Genomic DNA, 25,032 nt, shown 5'->3' on the forward strand with positions numbered 1-25,032 from the left:
AAGGGCGAAACGCGTTGACCTTGACACTGTTGTCACCTTGTACTTTGTCTTTGTATTATTCATTTGAATGGACTGTGCTTGAAAGAAATAAGAAAGAAAACTTGCAACAGGTATTTGTTGTTTTGCTGCCACTCAACACCTGTTGTCTTGTTGGAATTCAATACCTTTATATATTCTCTAGTCGCAATCAGTGACCGCCAAGTCTACAACTACTGTGTGTTTTAAAAGAATCTAGTCACTACTAGTGACCGCCAAGATTGCATCTGCAACAGGGATATGATGTTGTGTTATTAACCTATATCAGTAATATCCCCCAGTCGCTACTAGCAACCGTCAAGTCTACAACTCAGCTTGTTTACCATTGAGTAAATGAAGATTCTCCAGTCACAACTAGTGACCGCCAAGATTGCATCTTAAATTTTCCCTCAGGACTTCTCGTCTTGTTACGGAATAGGGGACAATAAATAAAGAACCAAGGATACATTTTCTACCAAGTTGCAACATTGTATCCTATTAGGATCACAAAGTAACACCCAGGATCTTTTGGCATACATTAAAGATTGCTCCGATTGCTAAGACCGCATCTGTGACATCAGAGGGGTCACGTGAGATTCCTTTAAAAGCCGCCTCCCACCACCAGACTGGTAACGCCAAACTGCAAACGAGTGGTTAGGTCGGTCTCCTAAGACAAAACATCATTGGGTCTTTTTCTCCTCATCGGAACTATTCACAAATAATCTTAAGGTACATTCGATCTGTTGTTTAAGCCAGAGGCTTGGCTATACTGGTCATTTATATATCTTTTTTAGCGCAGTAAACACTCTATCAATAAGCGAAAGTCATTTACTCTTATTATAAGGGAGACGTCCCTTTTCTATGTATTTTATGTTTTTTATTAAATTGTGATAATTTGCTCAAATTGTATTATGTCCTTTGGAATTTATATGTATATATAAAATATTTACCAATATCTATAGTCACTTGCATATCTCCATAGCCTGTCCGCTTTTCCATATACCCATATTATATGTATTATATTACTATATGCTTAAGTTTTTTACTATCTATAAAATGTTAACCCCTATATAACCCTTATTGGTGTGAACTGTTTTTTAGGAATACATATACACAAATCTAACTCAGTTATCTCGTCACTTAAAGGACCAGTCATTCAGTCGTCGCCCGTCGGATGAAGAGGATGCTCTGCGTTGGATGTCTTGAAGATGGACCCTCTCCGCTCCGCTCCGGAAGGATGAAGATAGAAGATGCTGCCTGGATGAAGCCTTCTGCCGGTCTGGATGTCCTCTTCTGGCCGGATAGGATGAAGACTTCGGACCCTCTAGAGGACCACTTGTGCCCGGCTGGGTGAAGACGGCTCAAGGTAGGATGATCTTCAAGGGGGTAGTGTTAGGTTTTTTTAAGGGGGGATTGGGTGGGTTTTAGAGTATGGTTGGGTGTGTGGGTGGTGGGTTTTAATGTTGGGGGGGTATTGTATTTTTTTTACAGGTGAAAGAGCTGATTACTTTGGGGCAATGCCCCGCAAAAGGCCCTTTTAAGGGCTATTTGTAATTTAGTATAGGGTAGGGAATTTTATTATTTTGGGGGGCTTTTTTATTTTATTAGGGGGATTAGATTAGGTGTAATTAGTTTAAAATTCTTGTAATTCTTTTTTTTCCCTGTAATTTAGTGTTTTTTTCCCCGTAATTTAGTTTATTTAATTGTAATTAATTGTAGGTAGTTTAGGTAATTAGTTTAATTATAGTGTAGTGTTAGGTGTAATTGTAACTTAGGTTAGGGTTTATTTTACAGATACTTTTGTACTTATTTTAGCTAGGTAGTTATTAAATAGTTAATAACTATTTAATAACTATTCTACCTAGTTAAAATAAATACAAAGTTGCCTGTAAAATAAATATAAATCCTAAGCTAGCTACAATGTAACTATTAGTTATATTGTAGCTAGCTTAGGGTTTATTTTATCGGTAAGTGTTTAGTTTTAAATAGGATTAATTTATTTAATTATGGTACATTTATTTTGTTTAATTTAAATTATATTTAAGTTAGGGGGGTTAGATTTATGTTTAGACTTAGGTTTAGGGGTTAATAAATGTAATATAGTAGCGGCGACGTTGGGGTTGGAAGATTAGGGGTTAATAAATGTAGGTAGGTGTCAGCAATGTTAGGGACGGCGATTAGGGGTTAATAAAAATTAACTAGGGGTTAATACATTTATTAAAGTGGCGGCGATGTCCGGTCGGCAGATAAGGGGTTAAACATTTTATTTAAGTGTTTCCGATGTGGGGGTGGGGGGGGGCTCGGTTTAGGGCTTAATAGGTAGTTTATGGGTGTTAGTATACTTTTAGCACTTTAGTTAAGAGCTTTATGTTCCGGCGTTAGCCCATAAAACTCCTAACTACTGACTTTCATATGCGGTAGGAGTCTTGCCAGGAGAGGGTCTACCGCTCACTTTTTTAGGTGATCGTAATACCGGCATTAGGAAAATCCCATTCAAAAGATAGGATACACAATTGACGTAAGGGGATTTGCGGTAAGCTAAAATCGTGGAAAAAAAGTGAGCGGTAGACCCTTTCCTGCCTGACTCGTAATACCAGCGGGCGTTAAAAAGCAGCGTTGGGACCCCTCAACGCTGCTTTTTAAGGCTAACGCAAGACTCGTAATCTAGCCGTTAGTGTTTTTAGTTAGTTGGTTCACCAGAAAGATGAGAGGTCGCAGTGACGATTCCTTATGACTCTGCGCTTTGCTCACTCTCTGCAATGGCGGTGAACCACGCTGTGGCTGTAAATTGTTTAATTGCATCGGAGGTTCCTTGCTCCCTAAGAGCTCTGTATCTAAAGGTTTACTTGGGATTACAAATGTAAATTGTATTAGATGATCGTATGGTGCCTTATCATCTCTTGCATTAGGTATTCCAACTTTCTCATATATGCATCAGGATGTTGTGATTGATATTCTTCCGCCATTGCTGCCATGTTGGGTGTTGTTCTGACTTAGGTGGATTCAGTTGAGGTCAAGAACCTCAGTATTAGCAGAGGGGAAAGCACAACCTGTTGCGAGCCGCCGTTCCAGGTCCTTACTGTCTAAACCTGAGTTCCAGTGTCAAGAAGTTAGACGATTATGCAGTGATGCACCCTAATTAGGATGGAAAGTTGTGTATTAGGTGAAAAGTAATTAGTCGGCTGTTGGGTTGTGCCTATAATCGGTGGATTTGAGGCAGTTCAACCAGAGCTCCTGGATGTGCGACCGTTCGGGTTTGCTGCTTGGACAAGACCTATGGGGGATTTTGTAGATAGACCTTATAAGTTTTTCAACGAACTGTGATTTATTTTTATTTGGTAAAATATTACACTTATGGAGTTTTACCACAAAATATATATGATAAAAGTAGAGTGGTATTTCTCCAGACTAATGCAGTGCAGTTGTTATAGGAACAAAACAGGCTTGGGTGCTTTAGATGGGAGTTGACAACCACCCACCTGAAGTTAGACACTTTTTCGTTATTCGTTATTCAAAATCTAATGGAGATTTCCATGTTAAATAAAAACAAAGGAAAAATATAAAAAATAGGCTTTGTGTCACTTAATGACTACTACCCAACCATACCCCTGACTGAGCATAACAAAATAATATTAAAGTTAGGAATTCACTGCCCCTATCCAATCTCTTAGATGATATTGAACATACATACATCATATAAACATCTGCCCTATTAAAACTAGGCTTTGTGTCACTTAATGACTATTACCCAAGTATACCACAAACTGAGCAAAATCCAATGACATCAAAGTTAAGACCCTAACTTGGGGATAGGACACCCCAAAAGCCCCCTAAATGCACTGCCCCTATCCACTCTCATAGGTGATAATGCAAATGAAGATATCAAATAAACATCTGCCCTATACAAACTAGGCTTTGTGTCACTTAGTGACTACTGTCCAAGTAAACCCCAGAGAGAGAAAAATCAAATCACACTAAAGTTAAGACTCCAGTTTAGGGATGGGACTCTCAAAACCCCCATGAATGTTCTGCCCCTATCCACTTTAAAAGTTAATAACGCAAATGCACGCATCAAATAAACGTGTCCTATAAAAACTAGGCTTTAATGCAAATGCACACATCAAATAAACATTTGTCCTATAAAAACTAGGATTTGTGACACTTAGTGACTACTATTCAAGTATACCCCAGACTAAGCAGAATCAAATGACACCAAAGCTAAGAGCTTAACTTGGGGATAGGACCCTGCAAGAGCCCACTAAATGCACTACCCCTATTTACTCTTATAGGTGATAATGGCAAACAGTGCATTCAGGGGGCTTTTGAGGGGTCCTATCCACAAGTTATGCTCTTAACTTTGATGTCATTGGATTTTGCTCAGTCTGGGGTATATTTGGGAAGTAGTAACTAAGTGACGAAAAGCCTAGTTTTATTGGACAGGTGTTTATTAGATGTATGTATTAATTACCTATGAGAGTGGATAGAAGCAGTGCATTCAGGGGGCTCCTGCAGGGTCCTATCCCAAAGTTAGGGTCTTAACTTTGGTGTCACTGGATTATGCACAGTCTGGAGTATACTTGGGTAGTAGTTATTAAGTGACACAAAGCGTTTTTTTTTTATAGGGCAGGTGTTTATACAATGTATGTGTTTGCATTATCACCTATAAGAGTGGATGGGACAATGCATTCAGGGGGCACTATGTTTGATACCATTGGATTCTACGCTCTCTGGGGTTTACTTGGATAGTAGTCACTGACACAAAGCATAGTTTTTACAGGGCAGATGTTTATATGATGTGTGCATTTGCATTATCACCCATGAGAGTGGATAGGGGCAGTGCATTCAGGGGTCTTTTGAGGGGTCCTAACCCTAATTTAGGGTCTTAACTTTAGTTTCATTCTATTTTACTCAGTCTGGGCTATACTTGAGTAGTAGTCACTAAGTGACACAAAGCCTAGTTTTTATATGGCAGGTGTCTAGATGATGTATGTTTTTGCATTAACACCTATTTGAGTGGACCGGGGCACTGCATTTAAAGGCTCTTGAGGGGTCCTATCCCCAAATTAGGGTCCTAAATTTGATGTTTTTGGATTCTGCTTTCTCTGGGGTTTACTTGGATAGTAGTCACTAAGTGACACAAAGCCTAGTTTTATTGGTCAGATGTTTATACAATGTATGTGTTTGCCATTATTACCTATGAGAGTGGATAGGGGCAGTGCATTCAGGGGGCTCCTGCAGGGTCCTATCCCCAAGTTAGGGTCATAACTTTGGTGTCATTGGATTATGCTTAATCTGGGGTATACTTTAGTAGTAGTCTCAAAGTGACACAAAGCCTACTTTTATAGGGCAGGTGTTTATACAATGTATGTATTTGCATTATCACCTATGAGAGTGGATAGGGGCAGTGCATTAAGGGTGCTCTTGTGGGGTCCTATTCCCAAGTTAGGGTCCTATGTTTGATGCCATTGGATTCTACGCTCTCTGGGGTTTACTTGGATAGTAGTCACTGACACAAAGCATAGTTTTTACAGGGCAGATGTTTATATGACGTGTGCATTTGCATTATCACCCATGAGAGTGGATAGGGGCAGTGCATTCAGGGGTCTTTTGAGGGGTCCTATCCCCAATTTAGGGTCTTAACTTTAGTTTCATTCTATTTTACTCAGTCTGGGCTATACTTGAGTAGTAGTCACTGACACAAAGCCTAGTTTTTATAGGGCAGGTGTCTAGATGATGTATGTTTTTGCATTAACACCTATTTGAGTGGACCAGGGCACTGCATTCAGGGGCTCTTGAGGGGTCCTATCCCCAAATTAGGGTCCTAAGTTTAATGTCTTTGGATTCTGCTTTCTCTGGGGTTTACTTGGATAGTAGTCACTAAGTGACACAAAGCCTATTTATTATAGGGCAGATGTTTATATGATGTCTTCATTTGCATTATCAACTATGAGAGTGGATAGGGGAAGTGCATTCAGGGGGCTTTTGATGGGTCCTATCCCCAAGTTAGGGTCTTAAATTTAGTGTCACTTGATTCTGCTCAGTCTTGGGTACATTAGGGTAGTAGTCATTATGTGACACAAAGCCTAGTTTTTATAGAGCAGGTGTTTATACGATGTATGTATTTGCATTATCACCTATGAGAGTGGAAAGGGGCAGTGCATTCAGAGGGCTCTTGAGGGCTCCTATCCCTAATTTAGAGTCCTAACTTTGTTGTCATTTGATTCTGCTCAGTCTGAGGTATAATTGGGTAATAGTCACTTAGTGGACACAAAGCCTAGTTTTTATCGGTCAGATGTTTATAAGATGTATGTTTTTCCATTATCACCTATGAGAGTGAATAGGGGCAGTACATTCAGGAGACTCTTGCGGGTCCTATCCTCCAGCTAGGGTCCTCAGTTGGATGTCATTGGATTCTGCTCTTTCTGGGGTTTATTGGATAGTAGTCACTAAGTGACACAAAGCCTAGTTTTTATAGGGCAGATGTTTATATGGTGTCTTCATTTGCATTATTACCTATGAGAGTGGATAGGGGCTGTGCATTTAGGGGGCTTTTGAGGGGTCCTATCCCCAAGTTAGGGTCTTAAAGGACCAGTCAATAGTATCAAAATGGTAAACTGAAATATCAGTAAAGGTGCATAGTAAATGTATAAAGCATCTGCAGCATAACATTTGGACAAGTCAATGTAAATATTTATAAAATCTTACTTTTATTCTCTGCGTGTTCAATTATACTCCATATTCCGACCGCCCCTGTCCTGAGTAGGCTGTACATAGTGTAATTTACATGTGTAAATTAGAATAATTATTTACCTTTTGCGCATGTGACCTCGGCCGTATCACCCCCGCTTCAAGCCTTCATTGCTAAAATTTGCCGTTGTTATGAATCCCACGGTTCCAAAACCTAACCCACTAACGGTCTGACCCCAGAGTGAGAGACCCCAGAGACAGACAGCCCAGAGACTTTCTATAATGCCGGTCTTGACGGTGACCCGTTGTGCTTGTCAATCCCACTCACTAAATACTGACCCGGTGTGACCCCACCTACCTACTACCTGTCCTTAGTTGTCTGAGTTAGTCTCACTCTCAATGTCTCTGCGGGGTGACTGGGGTCACCCCACAGAGACAATGAGAGTGAGACCGACTCAGACAACTAAGGACAGACAGGTAGGTTAGGAGGATTTAAGAGGAGCGAGCGGCAGTCTGGCTTCAGTGCTGCTGAGTCTGACAAACAACAAGTCGCTTTTAACCAAGGCTCTTCCAGACTGAGACAGACATCACCGGCCAGTTAGTGCATGCGTACTTCGCTCAAATCGCATATACGTATATGCAATTGTGATTGGATACTGGCACCACGTGACTTTAGGGGACAGGAAATTATATACATTTTGAAAATGCTTGTTCTCAATAAATATACTTAGTTTTTCAGCCAAGTAGGTCTCAAAATGATTGACTGTTTATAATACACCTATTTATGTGTAGATCCTATACTATTAACTGGTCCTTTAACTTTAGTGTCATTGGATTCTGCTCAGTCTGGGGTATACTTGGGTAGTAGTAAGCCTAGGTTTTATAGGGCAGGTGTTACTGTTTATATGATGTATGTGTCACCTATGAGAGTGGATAGTGGCAGTGCATTTAGGGGGCTTTTGCAGGGTCCTTTCCCCAAGTTAGGGTCCTAACTTTGATGTAATTGGATTCTGCTCTATCTGGGGTTTACTTTGATAATAGTCATTAAGTGACACAAAGGCTAGTTTTTATAGGGCAGATGTTTATATGACTTGTGCATTTGCATTATCACCTATGAGGGTGGATGGGGCAGTGCATTTAGGGGGCTTTTGAGGGGTCCTATCCCAAAGTTAGGATCTTAACCAGGGATAGGCGCAGACAAAGGCTGTGGCGGACATTTTCCAAAGTACAGACCTTAGTGAAGGACACCAAGGTACATTTGAAATAAAAAACTTTATTTTATAGTGCTTGGTGTTATTATACTGATCCTATAACCAGCCCCCTTCTGGCTATACCCATGAGCCAGTGTCACTACTGTGTCATTATATAGTGCTAGGTGTTATTATACCCATGAGCCAGTGTCACTACTGTGTCTTTGTATAGTGCTGGGTGTTATTATACTGATGCAGATACCACTGACCCTATAACCAACCCTCCTCTGGCTATACCCATGAGCCAGTGTCACTACTGTGTCTTTGTATAGTGCTTGGTGTTATTATACTGATGCAGATACCATTGATCCTATAACCAGCCCTCCTCTGGCTATACCCATGAGCCAATGTCACTACGATGTCTTTGTATAGTGCTTGGTGTTATTATACTGATGCAGATACCATTGATCTTATAACCAGCCCTCCTCTGGCTATACCCAATGAGCCAGTGTCACTACTGTGTCTTTGTATAGCGCTGGGTGTTATTATACTGATGCAGATACCACTGATCCTATAACCAGCCCTCCTCTGGCTATACCCATGTGTGCCAGTGTCACTACTGTATCATTATATAGCGCTGGGTGTTATACTGATGCAGATACCACTGATTCTATAACCAGTCCTTGTCTGGCTATATGCATGTGCTAGTGTCACTACTGTGTCATTATATAGTGCTGGGTGTTATACTGATACAGATCTCACTGATTCTATAATCAGTCCTCCTCTGGGTATACCCATGTGCCAGTGTCACTACTGTGTCATTATATAGTGCTGGGTGTTATACTGATGCAGATACTACTGACCCTATAACCAGCCCTTGTCTGGCTATACGCATGTGCCAGTGTCACTACTGTGTCTTTGTATAGAGCCGGGTGTTATTTATACAGATGCAGATACACATCCAGTATTTTTTGACAAGCCACTTACTTTATTTACACTACATAATTTTTTTTATTCCTATTATTTAATCAGAAAGAAAAGATATACTAAGGTTGTGGCGGACACTGCAAGGGCTAGTCACGGACACCAGTGTCCGTGTACGGACACCTTGCCTATCCCTGGTCTTAACTTTGGTGTCATTAGATTCTTATCAGTCTGGGGTATACTTGTGTAGTAGTTACTAAGTAACACAAAAGCCTAGTTTTAATAGGACAGATGTTTATATGGGGCTCCATTTATCAATCATTTGGGGAATTCTCCTTTCTGTTCTCCTATCAGTTCTCCACAGCTCTCCTTAGGAGAGGAGCACATGTGCGCCCATATTTATCATAAAAAAGTTGTTTTTTCTCCATGGGAGAGCTGAGGAGAGCTGGGGAGAACTAATGATAAATTTCTCCAGTCGGATTAGTATCTTCTCTTTATTTATCACTAAAAATAAGCAACTATTCTCCATGTCAATCATTTATAAACCAATAGAAATCTTTATACAGCCTTCCTAGTAGCTTAGTTAACGCCCCTCTTCAGCAAACTTTCATATAAGAAAATAGATCTACATTTTCATTGTTTTTGTGCTTAAATTTTAGCGCTTTTTTATATCTTATTTTTATGCCCCAATAGATATAATTTTTGTGCTCTGTTATATATTATTTTGGTGCTCCATTATATATATATTTTTTTACTCCATCATAAATTATTATTGCACTCCAATAACCATTATTATTGTGCTTTGTTATAGATGTTTGCACCTTGTAGAGCCCTTTTTTGTGTGTAACTGCTTCTACAACTGGTAGAGAATAGATTTCTAATGCTGTTCTCCACTTTAGCTATGGAGAACTTTCAGTCCTCCACAGGAGAATATAAATGATAAATTTGTAACTAGGAGAATTATGAGGAGAACTATATGAAATACGACTAAAAAGATCTAATTTAACCCTTTTTTTTGAGAACATGTTCTCCAAGGAGAGTTAGAACAGAGTAGGAGTATTTTACAGTCGAACTTGCCCAATTTTAGGAGTATTTTTGAATGATAAATAGGAGAATTATTTCTCATGAGAACTTTTAGGAGAAAATATAGGAGAATTGGAATGATAAATAGAGCCCATGATGTATGTATGTTTAATATAATCTATGAGACTGGATGGGGCAGTGCATTCAGGGGGCTCCTGAGGGGTCTAATCCCCAAGTTAGATTCCTAACTTTGATATTATTTTGTTATGCTCAGTTAGGGGTATGGTTGGGAAGTAGTCACTTGACTGACACAAAGCTTATCCTTTATATTTTTCCTTTGTTTTTATTTAACATGGAAATCTCTATTAGATTTTGAACGAAAACGTGTCTAACTTCAGGTGGGTTTGACAACCCGATAATAGAGCAGCTCGATAAAAATGTTAATCTCAGTAGCTAATATGACTGTAATTCAGCAGCCTGCTGTGACCTCCACCTTCCCCAGGAAGTGAATGAGACGCCATCAGGTCACTGTTGTACGAACTGGAAGCTGTCGGCTGTAGGAAGCAGGGAGGAGGCAGCGCTGAGCTGTCTGAATGGCGCAGGGAGCGCAGCGTCCGGGGTCTGTGTGTAGCAGCCTTCCCGGAGGCTACGAAATGAGCAGGCGGCCCGCTGCCTGGATTTACAACGTGGTGGGCGTTTAATCCGCTGAGCACCCGCACCGCCCGCTGCTTTTAAGGGATCGGGGAGAGCCAGCAAGACCTTGGTGGAGAGGATGCACACAAGGTACCCGCATTGACCCGAGCTATGGAAGGGGTGCTGTACAAATGGACCAATTACATAGCAGGTATGGGAGGGCTAAATGAGTGAGGTACCTACCTATAATGCCCGGTTATACTAATAGGCATCACCCTCTGCATGACATTGTATTGATCTGTAATCATGTTACATGGGGCATAATAAATCATTTAATCAATACATATCGTGTTATAAATCTGCAAATCACTAGAACAATAGCGCCAATTTTTTTTCGAATGAGGGGGCCTCCTTATTTGGAGTAAAGTGTGTACATTTTATAACAAGGCTATAAAATGAGCACTAGCAAAACAAGTGTTACAAACTTTAATATATACACAATGACTTAGAAACATATAGAACAAATGCTGGAACACAGAAGAGCACTCCTCTATGTTTTTCAGATGGGGCAATATAAGGAGTAGTGGACTGGATAACTAACATTGGAGGGCAGTATTATGAATATGTTGCTGTGCTGGACTTAAAGTTTAACACATGTTAAAGGAAACAGTGTTTGTTAAAAATACTTTTTTCTTGACCCTGACACGTGAAAAGTGACACCAAGGTGATCTCATATGTACTTGTGTGGGTAAAAAATATAATAATACCTGAAATATGTATTACAGGCTTTTAACTCATTATACATCTACCATGATAATGACCAAAATGTAATATAAATACCGTTTCTTGAATTTCTTACCTGCATGTTACATATTTCCTCATTCGTCACCTTCAGTACTAACTTAGTGGCACACCCAGACATGTGCTGTGACACATTAGTGTAGTGCTTTCCAGACATTTGTGTTGTGACATAACATGCATCATACAGAACCACAATATGCCACAGTCATACATCAGATCTCTGACCAGCCATATACCCACATTAGACCTCAGTTAAGAACAACTTTGGGTCCTGCAGTATCTGCAGCTTTTTCACCTATTTTTTGTACCCCTCAATCAAATGCTTAGAATGCTCCAAGATAGGCATTTAGTTTTTGCTTCCTTGATTAGAGGAGAATTAAGCAGATATTAATTTAAACTATGAAATAGGTTTTGGTAGTTTTTATTAAGTGCTATCATTTATATGGCTAGTCAGTTTTATAAGTAGCATCTGATTTGTCTGTTTAATATCCCTTTAAAAAAGGGTTAACGTCTTTGGGTGGATTGACTAATCAGTGGCTGCATTTGGATCTGCAGTGATACATTTGAAATTATATCTTCAATGTAGCAGAACTGGCCATACTAAAAAGCATACTGAAGGCTCAGTAACATCCAATAACAAATAATTCCTGATATATAGCTCCGGGGCAGAACTACTATTGGTGCAGTGGCACCAGGGCCCAAGTTCTGGGGGGACCCATAGCATCCAGTATATACACATGCTTGTGCATAATGTGTACAATCCTTAAGCAAGGGAGCCTTTAATTAGTGCATGTAGCTGGTCCATCTATCTGAATATGCTCAAAATCATTTTATATAGAGCAGCATGTACTGTATATTAATACTATTGGTTTCTGCTGAGTTATCTTTAGGGGCCCCAAAACATGTTATTGCACCATGGCCCTCTGTTGAGTAGGTCCGCTACTGAGATAGCCCATTCCCAATATATTAGCTTAATCACAGGTATTAAAAGATAGTGACTGTGATTTGTCAGATAATACAATCCATTTATAGATTATCTATGACTTTATAGAGGGGTTGTTAATATTTGATCCAGATTACAGAGTTGCTTCTTTAAAGGGCACAGAAGTCCTCTTATTTTCATTATTCAGATAGAGCATACAATAAAAAACAATTTCTGAAAAACTTTTATTATCAAATTTGCTTCATTCTCTTGGTATAATTTGTTGAAGGAGCAGCAATGCACTACTGGGAGCCAAATACACGAGGCATATATGTGCAGCAACCAATCAGCAGCTAGCTTCTATTAGTGCATTACTGCTTTTGAGCGTACCTAGGTATGCTTTTCAAAAAATGATACCCAGAGAACAAAGCAAATTACATAACAGAAAGTTATATAATAGAGCAATAAATTTATCTGAATCACTAAAGCTTACTTTTGACTTTAATGTCCCTTTTATTTAAAGAAAACTAGTAGATAAGTAAATGCAAAGCTCCTGTTGCTCTTTTACCGAAAGGATATGGGCAAATTCTCCAATCAGAAAAGGAGATGATCATTTGAATGCTTTTAAAACTAAATGTATTTTTATGCAAAACTTTTGAATTCAGTGGTTAGGTTCTGGTATATAAAATGTATTTATTGACTTTAATGGTTCTTTAGACAGTTAACCTATTTCCATAAAAATCCCATAATGGAGATGGACAAAAACTCCCTTATATGAAAGATGGGAACTCTCTGTCCCTGATTGTTGTATGCAACTTTATTAGCTTTTGGTTTCTGTGTCAGTATCAGTTTTGAGGTTACAGAGAGTAAGACTGATCAACACTATCCCTTTGCTATCCCAGAATGCAAATTTAGTGATGTCACAGGGAATGGATTAGGGTCAGATGTGACTCATTGCAGCCTATCAGGGGTATTTAATCCCATCAAAAATAAATCCCTGGCAATTTTCCTATTGTGTCTTCTACGAAATTAATCAATGGTCATGTTCTGCACACAGCTACAGTAATGTTTAAAGGTTTTTTTTTTTTTTAAATGTACACAAAATACTACTCAGAGAGTCAGAGAGCACAGAGCTGGGCATTTCTTAAAGCATCCTATAATATTGAAATACATTTTCTGCATTAATAATGTTTTACATGTTTTTAACGTCTTCTTTGCAGAGTTTGCCTGGGTTGTCCTTAAAGGGAATGTAAATTTTGATGCTAAAGTGCCCGTTTTTTTTAAAACTTTGATTAAAAATATAATATATAGATCCCAGAGGGGGATCTAATAGAGGAGCGCTCTCCAAAAAAAGAATATAGGATACCAAAAAATGTGTAACGATAATAAATGAATGCTGTAAACCTGGTAATCAATGCGGTAATTAATAAACCAATCGAAATCTGAAATGAAAATAAAACAAAAACATTAAGTTCATGAGTAGAAACTTGCTTGTTTTCAATGCAGTTTGAAAAAAGTCCTCTGCAGACAGTTAAAATAATCCTCTGTAGGCGATAAACACAATTAGTGCAGGTAGCTCCTCTTGACCCGGTGGAAGGTAATTCTATAGAAATAAAATAAGAAGAGGGCGCCTCATAGTGTAATACGTCCTTTTTTATAAGGTGTATAATAATGGTAAAAAGAGGCTTACCAGAAATTATGGCACTGTACTGTGCCGCCTTTACAAATTGCCTGATGAAACGACCGGTCTGTGGTCGAGAAACGCGTTGCCTGTGAATAAAGCGTTTACCTTTTAAGCATTAACAAAGTTCTCAGCCTGTTTGCTGTTCCGGTGTTGTCCGTCTTCCATTATCTGAGCTGTTACATTTGCCTGATCTTGTATCTGACGAAGAACACGGGGAAACAGTGTGCTAGCCGCTGTAAGCGCTAGTCTGCCTGATAGCACTGGTCACAGTACAGTGCCATAATTTCTGATAAGCCTCTCTTTACCATTATTATACACCTTATAACAAAGGACGTATTACACTATGAGGTGCTCTCTTCTTATTTTATTTATATTGATTAAAAATAGGGGCACTTTAATTCATCAAAATTTACATTTCGCTTGTGTTGTGAAAAAAAACTTACCTTTTAAACTTGACAGCTGCTCCAGCTTCCTTCGGTCGTTGCAAGCCATTTCTCTTATGTCCGAAATGATGGATGGGTCATCCTCCAATCACGGCTTCCCCCCTGGGGGAATCGTCTGATTCAATGCCGTGATTGGAGGAAGCCAGATTCCTCATTTTAGACCCAGGAAGAGGCTTTGCGACAGGTGGAGGAAGCTGGATCTGCTGTCAAGATTAAAAGGTAAGTTTTTTTTCCACAACACGAGTGAAATGTAAATTTTGATGAATTAAAGTGCCCCTGTTTTTGATCGAATTTTTAAAAACCGGGCACTTTAGCATCAAAATTTACATTCACTTTAACGTTTTTTTAAGTAAAATAGAGGACAGCTCCCAGGGACTATTTGCATTTTTGTTTGCTCATTGGTATGGGAAGCATAATAATAAAAAAACAACCAAATACTAAAGGTTCCTTCCCATTTTTTTTGTCCCTGTGTAATGTTGGTGAATGGTAACATTATTATGCATCATGGGGACGTGGCAGTGGCACAGCATTTATAAGAGACAGTAAACACCTTAAGATTTTTATATACAATGTTTATGCATAATGAAACAATAAAAAAATATATACATAATCAATAGTAGCACTCACAGGATTTTTGCCAAAACCATAATTTATTGGTGTTACAGGGAGTAAACAATCCCCTTCCTCAGAATAAACATATAGTGCTTTTTAATGTGCAATACATAAAATTAACTCCCCTCAAGTGTTGGCGCCAAACAACATTTTTGGAACGCCAGTATACAAAACAAATTGCCGCGACTGACATGCTACCCTACATCACTTCCAGTTCTCTTTCGTCATTATATATAAGTAATAATATTAAATAAAAAAATAAACTCATTACACATATTTCAATATTTTGCAAAATATGATAATTAACTGCAAATAATCCCTAAGTTAGTGTAACAACCTAAATATAAAAAGCAAAATATATATCCCTTTATATATAAACATTGTACTTATATATCAGTTCAAGAGTAAAAATACATACATCAGCAAAAAATATAAAACAAAATGTGAAATTTTATAAAACATCCTGTAAATCAATTTTCTCAAAGTACATAAACATATAGTTATCAACTATGCATAAATAAAACCTGCAGATATTACTGGTAATCATAAAAAAACATCTTATCAACAAATTTGTATTTTATAGTACGATCAAAACTAACCTGTCTTCAGAACTAAATTTTACTCTTACTCTAAACTTGTGTAACTGTGGATATAGCTAAGGCTGGAAAAAGAGGACCACTGTTTTAACATGCCTATAAGAAAAAAAGGAATAACTCCTGAACACGGTATACAGTTCATATGTGGAACATGAGTCTACAATCAACGTACCATGCACAGCCTTAGTTAGAGATAAAATTCAATATTTATTGATATACATTAAAACGAATAACTCACAGAGTAGCGGTTAGCTGGAAGCTACGTCATCTGACAAGTTTCATGTGTATCTGGCGCTTTTTCATAAAGTCTGTTCTGTGATCAATAAAGAAAACTTTTACTGAGGAAACCGCATGACCCGCCTCCACCAAATTTCAGGATACTTTTTGCTCAGAATGGCCATTATTGATGGCTTGTCGTTTAGTCAATCTGTAGTTTGCCATATATTTTCTCAGGGTTCCTTTTGTTTTTCCAACATAATATCTTGTACAAGGACATATTAATGCATAAATTACAAAGGTGTTGAACTTGAAAAACCTTGTTGTTGTGTGGATGATGACATTTTTTTGTGGCAATAAATCCATTACAAGTTACACATCTGGGACATTTGTAACATTCTTTAATAAGTGTTTTATATATTTCTCCAGACATATAGCAGTTGACAGGATAAATTTTTACTAACAAGTGTCTTAGACTAGTATTTATCCTATAGCCTACCATTGGGAGTGACCTCTTGTGCAAAATGTAATATACGGTGTGAAGAAAGAATATGCCATTGTTCCTTAAAGTGAATGTAAACTTTAATGAATTGAAGGCCAGCATCAAATAATACTTTCAAAAACAGGGGCACTTTAATTCATTAACGTTTACAAAGATGCTTATTTTAAAAAAATATTTGTGTTATGGTAAACGTAACGCCAACTCCTGCTCTCTTTAGTAAAACTATGACGAATCTGGCTTCCTCCAATCGTTGTGTGCCCCCTTTGTTGTCCAGCTCGTGAGGCAACACAACGATTGGAGGAAGCCGGATTCGTCATCTATATGCTAATGAAAGCAGGAGCTGCAGGCAGTATGTTTACCATAACGCAAAGGTATTTTAAAAAAATAAGCATCTTTGTAAATTTTAATGAATTAAAGTGACCCTGTTTTTAAGATTATTAGTTAATACTGGCCTTTTAATTCATGAAAGTTTACATTCACTTTAATGATATTATCCAGCTTGGTAGTATTAGGAGAAAATGTGGTTGTCATGATTAATTTCTTGTCCTTCATATAGTCCTCCCGTCCTGTTAGACTGTTGGGAATGTCCCTTCAGTTTTTGACAAATGTTAACCGGAAGTAATGTAGGATAGCACTTTCTGTTGCAGCATTTTGATTTGTATACTGGCATTATGTATATGAAGTAATTTGAACGCACTATATGTTTATTCTGAGGGTTGTTTATTCCCCAAAACGTCAATACATTTTTTGTATTTTTGGCCAAAATCCTTTGCTACTAATGGTTTTCTTTGTGAGTGAGCACCCATGTGGTTGTTGAAAGATATTATTATTATTATTATTATTATTATTATATATTATATATATATCTGTATATGTATGTTATTTCTTTCATGTAATTAGCAAGAGTCCATGAGCTAGTGACGTATGGGATATACATTCCTACCAGGAGGGGCAAAGTTTCCCAAACCTCAAAATGCCTATAAATACACCCCTCACCACACCCACAAATCAGTTTTACAAACTTTGCCTCCGATGGAGGTGGTGAAGTAAGTTTGTGCTAGATTCTACGTTGATATGCGCTCCGCAGCAGGTTGGAGCCCGGTTTTCCTCTCAGCGTGCAGTGAATGTCAGAGGGATGTGAGGAGAGTATTGCCTATTTGAATTCAATGATCTCCTTCTACGGGGTCTATTTCATAGGTTCTCTGTTATCGGTCGTAGAGATTCATCTCTTACCTCCCTTTTCAGATCGACGATATACTCTTATTTATATACCATTACCTCTGCTGATTTTCGTTTCAGTACTGGTTTGGCTTTCTACAACATGTAGATGAGTGTCCTGGGGTAAGTAAGTCTTATTTTCTGTGACACTCTAAGCTATGGTTGGGCACTTTTTTTATAAAGTTCTAAATATATGTATTCAAACATTTATTTGCCTTGACTCAGGATGTTCAACATTCCTTATTTCAGACAGTCAGTTTCATATTTGGGATAATGCATAGGAATAAATCAATTTTTTTCTTACCTTAAAATTGGACTTTTTCCCTGTGGGCTGTTAGGCTCGCGGGGGCTGAAAATGCTTCATTTTATTGCGTCATTCTTGGCGCACTTTTTTGGCGCAGACTTTTTTTTTCTGTTTCCGGCGTCATACGTGTCGCCGGAAGTTGCGTCATTTTTGACGTTCTTTTGCGCCAAAAGTGTCGGCGTTCCGGATGTGGCGTCATTTTTGGCGCCAAAAGCATTTAGGCGCCAAATAATGTGGGCGTCATTTTTGGCACTAAAAAAATATGGGCGTCACTATTGTCTCCACATTATTTAAGTTTCATTTTTTATTGCTTCTGGTTGCTAGAAGCTTGTTCACTGGCATTTTTTCCCATTCCTGAAACTGTCATTTAAGGAATTTGATCAATTTTGCTTTATATGTTGTTTTTTCTATTACATATTGCAAGATGTCCCACGTTGAAACTGAGTCAGAAGATACTTCTGGAAAATCGCTGCCTGGGGCTGGAGCTACCAAAGCTAAGTGTATCTGCTGTAAACTTATGGTATCTGTTCCTCCAGCTGTTGTTTGTACTGTTTGTCATGACAAACTTGTTAATGCAGATAATATTTCCTTTAGTACTGTTACATTACCTGTTGCTGTTCTGTCAACATCTAATACTCAGAGTGTTCCTGATAACATAAGAGATTTTGTTTCTAAATCCATTAAGAAGGCTATGTCTGTTATTCCTCCTTCTAGTAAACGTAAAAGGTCTTTTAAAACTTCTCATTTTTCAGATGAATTTTTAAATGAACATCATCATTCTGATTCTGATAATGGTTCTTCTGTCTCAGAGGTTGATGCTGATAAATCTTCATATTTATTTAAAATGGAATTTATTTGTTCTTTACTTAAAGAAGTCCTAATTGCATTAGAAATTGAGGATTCTGGTCCTCTTGATACTAAATCTAAACGTTTAGATAAGGTTTTTAAATCTCCTGTAGTTATTCCAGAAGTTTTTCCTGTCCCTAGTGCTATTTCTGAAGTAATTTCCAGGTAATGGAATAATTTGGGTAATTCATTTACTCCTTCTAAACGTTTTAAGCAATTATATCCTGTGCCATCTGACAGATTAGAGTTTTGGGACAAAATCCCTAAGGTTGATGGGGCTGTCTCTACTCTTGTTAAGCGTACTACTATTCCTACGGCAGATAATACTTCCTTTAAGGATCCTTTAGATAGGAAAATTGAATCCTTTCTAAGAAAAGCTTACTTGTGTTCAGGTAATCTTCTTAGACCTGCTATATCTTTAGCGGATGTTGCTGCAGCTTCATCTTTTTGGTTAGAAGCTTTAGCGCAACAAGTAACAGATCATAATTCTCATAGCATTATTCTTCTTCTTCAACATGCTAATAATTTTATTTGTGATGCCATCTTTGATATCATTAGAGTTGATGTCAGGTATATGTCTCTAGCTATTTTAGCTAGAAGAGCTTTATGGCTTAAAACTTGGAATGCTGATATGTCTTCTAAGTCTACTCTGCTTTCCCTTTCTTTCCAGGGTAATAATCGTTTTCGTTCCTTTCGTCACAACAAGGAACAAAAACCTGATCCTTCATCCTCAGGAGCGGTATCAGTTTGGAAACCATCTCCAGTCTGGAATAAATCCAAGCCTTTTAGAAAATCAAAGCCAGCTCCTAAGTCCACATGAAGGTGCGGCCCTCATTCCAGCTCAGCTGGTAGGGGGCAGATTACGTTTTTTCAAAGAAATTTGGATCAATTCCGTTCACAATCTTTGGATTCAGAACATTGTTTCAGAAGGGTACAGAATTGGCTTCAAGATAAGGCCTCCTGCAAAGAGATTTTTTCTTTCCCGTGTCCCAGTAAACCCAGCGAAGGCTCAAGCATTTCTGAAATGTGTTTCAGATCTAGAGTTGACTGGAGTAATTATGCCAGTTCCAGTTCTGGAACAGGGACTGGGGTTTTATTCAAATCTCTTCATTGTACCAAAGAAGGAAAATTCCTTCAGACCAGTTCTGGATCTAAAAATATTGAATCGTTATGTAAGGATACCAACATTCAAAATGGTAACTGTAAGGACTATCCTGCCTTTTGTTCAGCAAGGGCATTATATGTCTACAATAGATTTACAGGATGCATATCTGCATATTCCGATTCATCCAGATCACTATCAGTTTCTGAGATTCTCTTTCCTAGACAAGCATTACCAGTTTGTGGCTCTGCCGTTTGGCCTAGCTACAGCTCCAAGAATTTTTACTAAGGTTCTCGGTGCCCTTCTGTCTGTAATCGGAGAACAGGGTATTGTGGTATTTCCTTATTTGGACGATATCTTGGTACTTGCTCAGTCTTCACATTTAGCAGAATCTCATACGAATCGACTTGTGTTGTTTCTTCAACATCATGGTTGGAGGATCAATTTACCAAAAAGTTCATTGATTCCTCAGACACAGGTAACCTTTTTAGGTTTTCAGATAGATTCAGTGTCCATGACTCTATCTTTGACAGACAAGAGACGTCTAAAATTGATATCAGCTTGTCGAAACCTTCAGTCACAATCATTCCCTTCGGTAGCCTTATGCATGGAAATTCTAGGTCTTATGACTGCTGCATCGGACGCGATCCCCTTTGCTCGTTTTCACATGCGGCCTCTTCAGCTCTGTATGCTGAACCAGTGGTGCAGGGATTACACAAAGATCTCAATTAATATCTTTAAAACCGATTGTACGACACTCTCTGACGTGGTGGACAGATCACCATCATTTAGTTCAGGGGGCTTCTTTTGTTCTTCCGACCTGGACTGTAATTTCAACAGATGCAAGCCTTACAGGTTGGGGAGCTGTGTGGGGGTCTCTGACAGCACAAGGAGTTTGGGAATCTCAGGAGGTGAGATTACCGATCAATATTTTGGAACTCCGTGCAATTTTCAGAGCTCTTCAGTCTTGGCCTCTTCTAAAGAGAGAATCGTTCATTTGTTTTCAGACAGACAATGTCACAACTGTGGCATACATCAATCATCAAGGAGGGACTCACAGTCCTCTGGCTATGAAAGAAGTATCTCGAATTCTGGTATGGGCGGAATCCAGCTCCTGTCTAGTTTCTGCGGTTCTTATCCCAGGTATAGACAATTGGGAAGCGGATTATCTCAGTTGCCAAACGTTACATCCGGGCGAATGGTCTCTTCACCCAGAGGTATTTCTTCAGATTGTTCAAATGTGGGGACTTCCAGAAATAGATTTGATGGCCTCTCATCTAAACAAGAAACTTTCCAGGTATCTGTCCAGATCCAGGGATCCTCAAGCGGTAGCAGTGGATGCATTGTCACTTCCTTGGAAGTATCATCCTGCCTATATCTTTCCGCCTCTAGTTCTTCTTCCAAGAGTAATCTCCAAAATTCTGAAGGAATGCTTGTTTGTTCTGCTGGTAGCTCCAGCATGGCCTCACAGTTTTTGGTATGTGGATCTTGTCCGGATGGCCTCTTGCCAACCGTGGACTCTTCCGTTAAGGCCAGACCTTCTGTCGCAAGGTCCTTTTTTTCCATCAGGATCTCAAATCCTTAAATTTAAAGGTATGGAGATTGAACACTTGATTCTTAGTCAAAGAGGTTTCTCTGACTCTGTAATTAATACTATGTTACAGGCTCGTAAATCTGTATCTAGGGAGATATATTATAGAGTCTGGAAGACTTATATTTCTTGGTGTCTTTCTCATAATTTTTCCTGGCATTCTTTTAGAATTCCGAGAACTTTACAGTTTCTTCAGGATGGTTTGGATAAAGGTTTGTCTGCAAGTTCCTTGAAAGGACAAATCTCTGCTCTTTCTGTTCTTTTTCACAGAAAGATTGCTAATCTTCCTGATATTCATTGTTTTGTACAAGCTTTGGTTCGCATAAAACCTGTCATTAAGTCAATTTCTCCTCCTTGGAGTTTGAATTTGGTTCTGAGGGCTCTTCAAGCTCCTCCGTTTGAACCTATGCATTCATTGGACATTAAATTACTTTCTTGGAAAGTTTTTTTGTTCCTTTTGGCCATCTCTTCTGCCAGAAGAGTTTCTGAATTACCTGCTCTTTCTTGTGAGTCTCCTTTTCTGATTTTTCACCAGGATAAGGCGGTGTTGCGAACTTCTTTTAAATTTTTACCTAAGGTTGTGAATTCCAACAACATTAGTAGAGAAATTGTGGTTCCTTCTTTATGTCCTAATCCTAAGAATTCTAAGGAGAAATAATTGCATTCTTTGGATGTAGTTAGAGCTTTGAAATATTATGTTGAAGCTACTAAGAATTTCCGAAAGACTTCTAGTCTATTTGTTATCTTTTCCGGTTCTAGGAAAGGTCAGAAGGCCTCTGCCATTTCTTTGGCATCTTGGTTGAAATCTTTAATTCATCATGCTTATGTCGAGTCGGGTAAAACTCCGCCTCAAAGGATTACAGCTCATTCTACTAGGTCAGTTTCTACTTCCTGGGCGTTTAGGAATGAAGCTTCGGTTGATCAGATTTGCAAAGCAGCAACTTGGTCTTCTTTGCATACTTTTACTAAATTCTACCATTTTGATGTGTTTTCTTCTTCTGAAGCTGTCTTTGGTAGAAAAGTACTTCAGGCAGCTGTTTCAGTTTGAATCTTCTGCTTTATATTTTTTTTTTTTTTATAAGATTTAAACTTTATTTTTGGGTGTGTATTTTTTTTCAGCGGAATTGGCTGTCTTTATTTTATCCCTCCCTCTCTAGCGACTCTTGCGTGGAAGATCCACATCTTGGGTAGTCATTATCCCATACGTCACTAGCTCATGGACTCTTGCTAATTACATGAAAGAAAACATAATTTATGTAAGAACTTACCTGATAAATTCATTTCTTTCATATTAGCAAGAGTCCATGAGGCCCACGCTTTTTTTGTGGTGGTTATGATTTTTTTATATAAAGCACAATTATTCCAATTCCTTATATTTATGCTTCGCACTTTTTTCTTATCAACCCACTTCTTGGCTATTCGTTAAACTGATTTGTGGGTGTGGTGAGGGGTGTATTTATAGGCATTTTGTGGTTTGGGAAACTTTGCCCCTCCTGGTAGGAATGTATATCCCATACGTCACTAGCTCATGGACTCTTGCTAATATGAAAGAAATGAATTTATCAGGTAAGTTCTTACATAAATTATGTTTTTGCTCCATTTTAATCTAATTTAGCACTGATAATTGAGAATTTTCTAATTCTCAGAAATGCTCCCTGCTTATGTATCAAGGCTAACTCTGCTACATACATGTCCCTAGTTTTGATTTATCAGATAACTGCAAAAATATGCATTTTATACAAGCATAATGGATGTGGCTAGCCTTATCTGCAGACTAGGGTTGCCACCTCAGCCATGTTTTCCTGGACACTTATGAGTTACACATGCTACAGGGTGTGCAGGGAGGAACATGTATTGTGTTTCTGGACAGCACTATTCATATTCCTCCCTGCACACCCTGCAGCATGTGTAACTTATAAGTGTTCTGTATTTTAAGGGACGGGTGGCAACCCTACTGCAGACTAAAGCCCAGATTGGCTCCTCCAAAAAAGGCAAATGGTTGGTGTATTGAAAACAATTGCAGTAAAAATGATAATTTCTTTTAAAAAGGTTTAGAACTTGCTGATATGTTTATTCTGAAGCAGAACAGCAGAAATATTGTGTAATTACAATGTGTTTACTGTCCCTTTTAGAGGGGCACGTTGCCCATCAGTTAAAAGATGCAGCTGATTGTGGTAAAATGGTGATCACCTACAGTACTAACGACTTGAGACTTATTGGAGAGATAAGTCTAATGGAGATCCTGTCCCCTCAGCAGAATAATGGTACAGCAACAGGTATTCTATGTCTAGCTCCAGGCCCGGTATTTTAGTTGCCATGGTAGCGCAACACCATAGATTTTAGCGCTATCAATTTTATTTTTTTTTATTAGGGGTTTGATAGGTGAAGCAGGATACATTGAGATGGTTTATTTATTCATTTAAAAATCTATACATTTGCTTAAGAAAGAGGAACCAATACTTTACATTTAATGCATGACTTCATGCTCCCTGAGCATAACCAAAAGTTGTCGTTTTTTTTAAATTTAATGTCCTGCATTTTCAATAAATTCATTTAAAAATACACTTGTTTTTTTCTGTTTCCCTCTACTTTCATATTTATTTTACACCGAATAAAGGCTGAAGCTAATGAAAACAATGTTTGATAAATAAGTTCTATAACTCTTAAGTTATCAAGCAAGGTTACAAATTGCTGGTTTTTTTTTCCTCTGATTATGGAATTTGTGAAAGGGTATGTCTCATCGTTTAAAACAAAAGTTATAATTTGCTTACTTAAAAAAAAAGTGGTGTAAAAATAAAATCCTTTATTCGGTTAACTATTAACTCATTTAAAAAGGTTAAACATATTCCTTTCTGCTCCATCTAAGGATATGTTCATTATAGCATACACGTGCGCGTTTCTCATTCACTCACTAGCTATATCCTTATGTGGAGTAGCACAGGTAAACTGCTTTGCAGGGGTTAAACATACAATTAAAGGGATTTGTTAAAAAATTAAAAAGTTTTCTAGAAAAATAAAGATTTTTTGCATTTGAAATTGTATTGGTTTATTTTTTGGGAGAAAGGTTGGCACTGAGTAATTTGCCTCCTATTTTCCATTTATCATGACTTGGTATCAAAAAGGAAAAATTAAGTCTGGTGAATGCTTAAAGGGACATAATAGTCAAAATTGTATGTATATACAGTGGGGCAAAAAAGTATTTAGTCAGCCACCAATTGTGCAAGTTCTCCCACTTAAGAAGATGAGAGAGGCCTGTAATTTTATCATAGGTATACCTCAACTATGAGAGACAAAATGTGGAAACAAATCCAGACAATCACATTGTCTGATTTGGAAAGAATTTATTTGCATATTATGGTGGAAAATAAGTATTTGGTCAATATCAAAAGTTCATCTCTATATTTTTTTTATATATCCTTTGTTGGCAATGACAGAGGTCAAACGTTTTCTGTCAGTCTTCACAAGGTTGTCACACACTGTTGCTGGTATGTTGGCCCATTCCTGCATGCAGATCTCGTCTAGAGCAGTGATGTTTTGGGGCTGTCGCTGGGCAACACGGACTTTCAACTCCCTCCAAAGGTTTTCTATGTGGTTGAGATCTGGAGACTGGCTAGGCCACTCCAGGACCTTGAAATGCTTCTTACGAAGCCACTCCTTCGTTGCCCGGGCGGTGTGTTTGGGATCATTGTCATGCTGAAAGACCCAACCACGTTTCATCTTCAA

At 38.3% G+C, this 25,032-nt stretch overlaps 1 protein-coding gene across 1 annotated transcript in view; it reads left to right on the forward strand.

Annotated features, from left to right (window-relative positions):
- Window positions 1-10,363: 10,363 nt before the first annotated feature.
- PLEKHA3 (pleckstrin homology domain containing A3) overlaps window positions 10,364-25,032 on the forward strand; it is a gene marked incomplete in the record, with an annotated part of 130,049 nt that continues 115,380 nt past the window's right edge. The window contains 1 exon segment of the mRNA XM_053698510.1: window positions 10,364-10,683. Coding sequence (XP_053554485.1) covers window positions 10,644-10,683 — 40 coding nt within the window.

The sequence above is a fragment of the Bombina bombina genome, chromosome 1 (genome assembly GCF_027579735.1).
Source record: "Bombina bombina isolate aBomBom1 chromosome 1, aBomBom1.pri, whole genome shotgun sequence".
Lineage (NCBI taxonomy): Eukaryota > Metazoa > Chordata > Amphibia > Anura > Bombinatoridae > Bombina > Bombina bombina.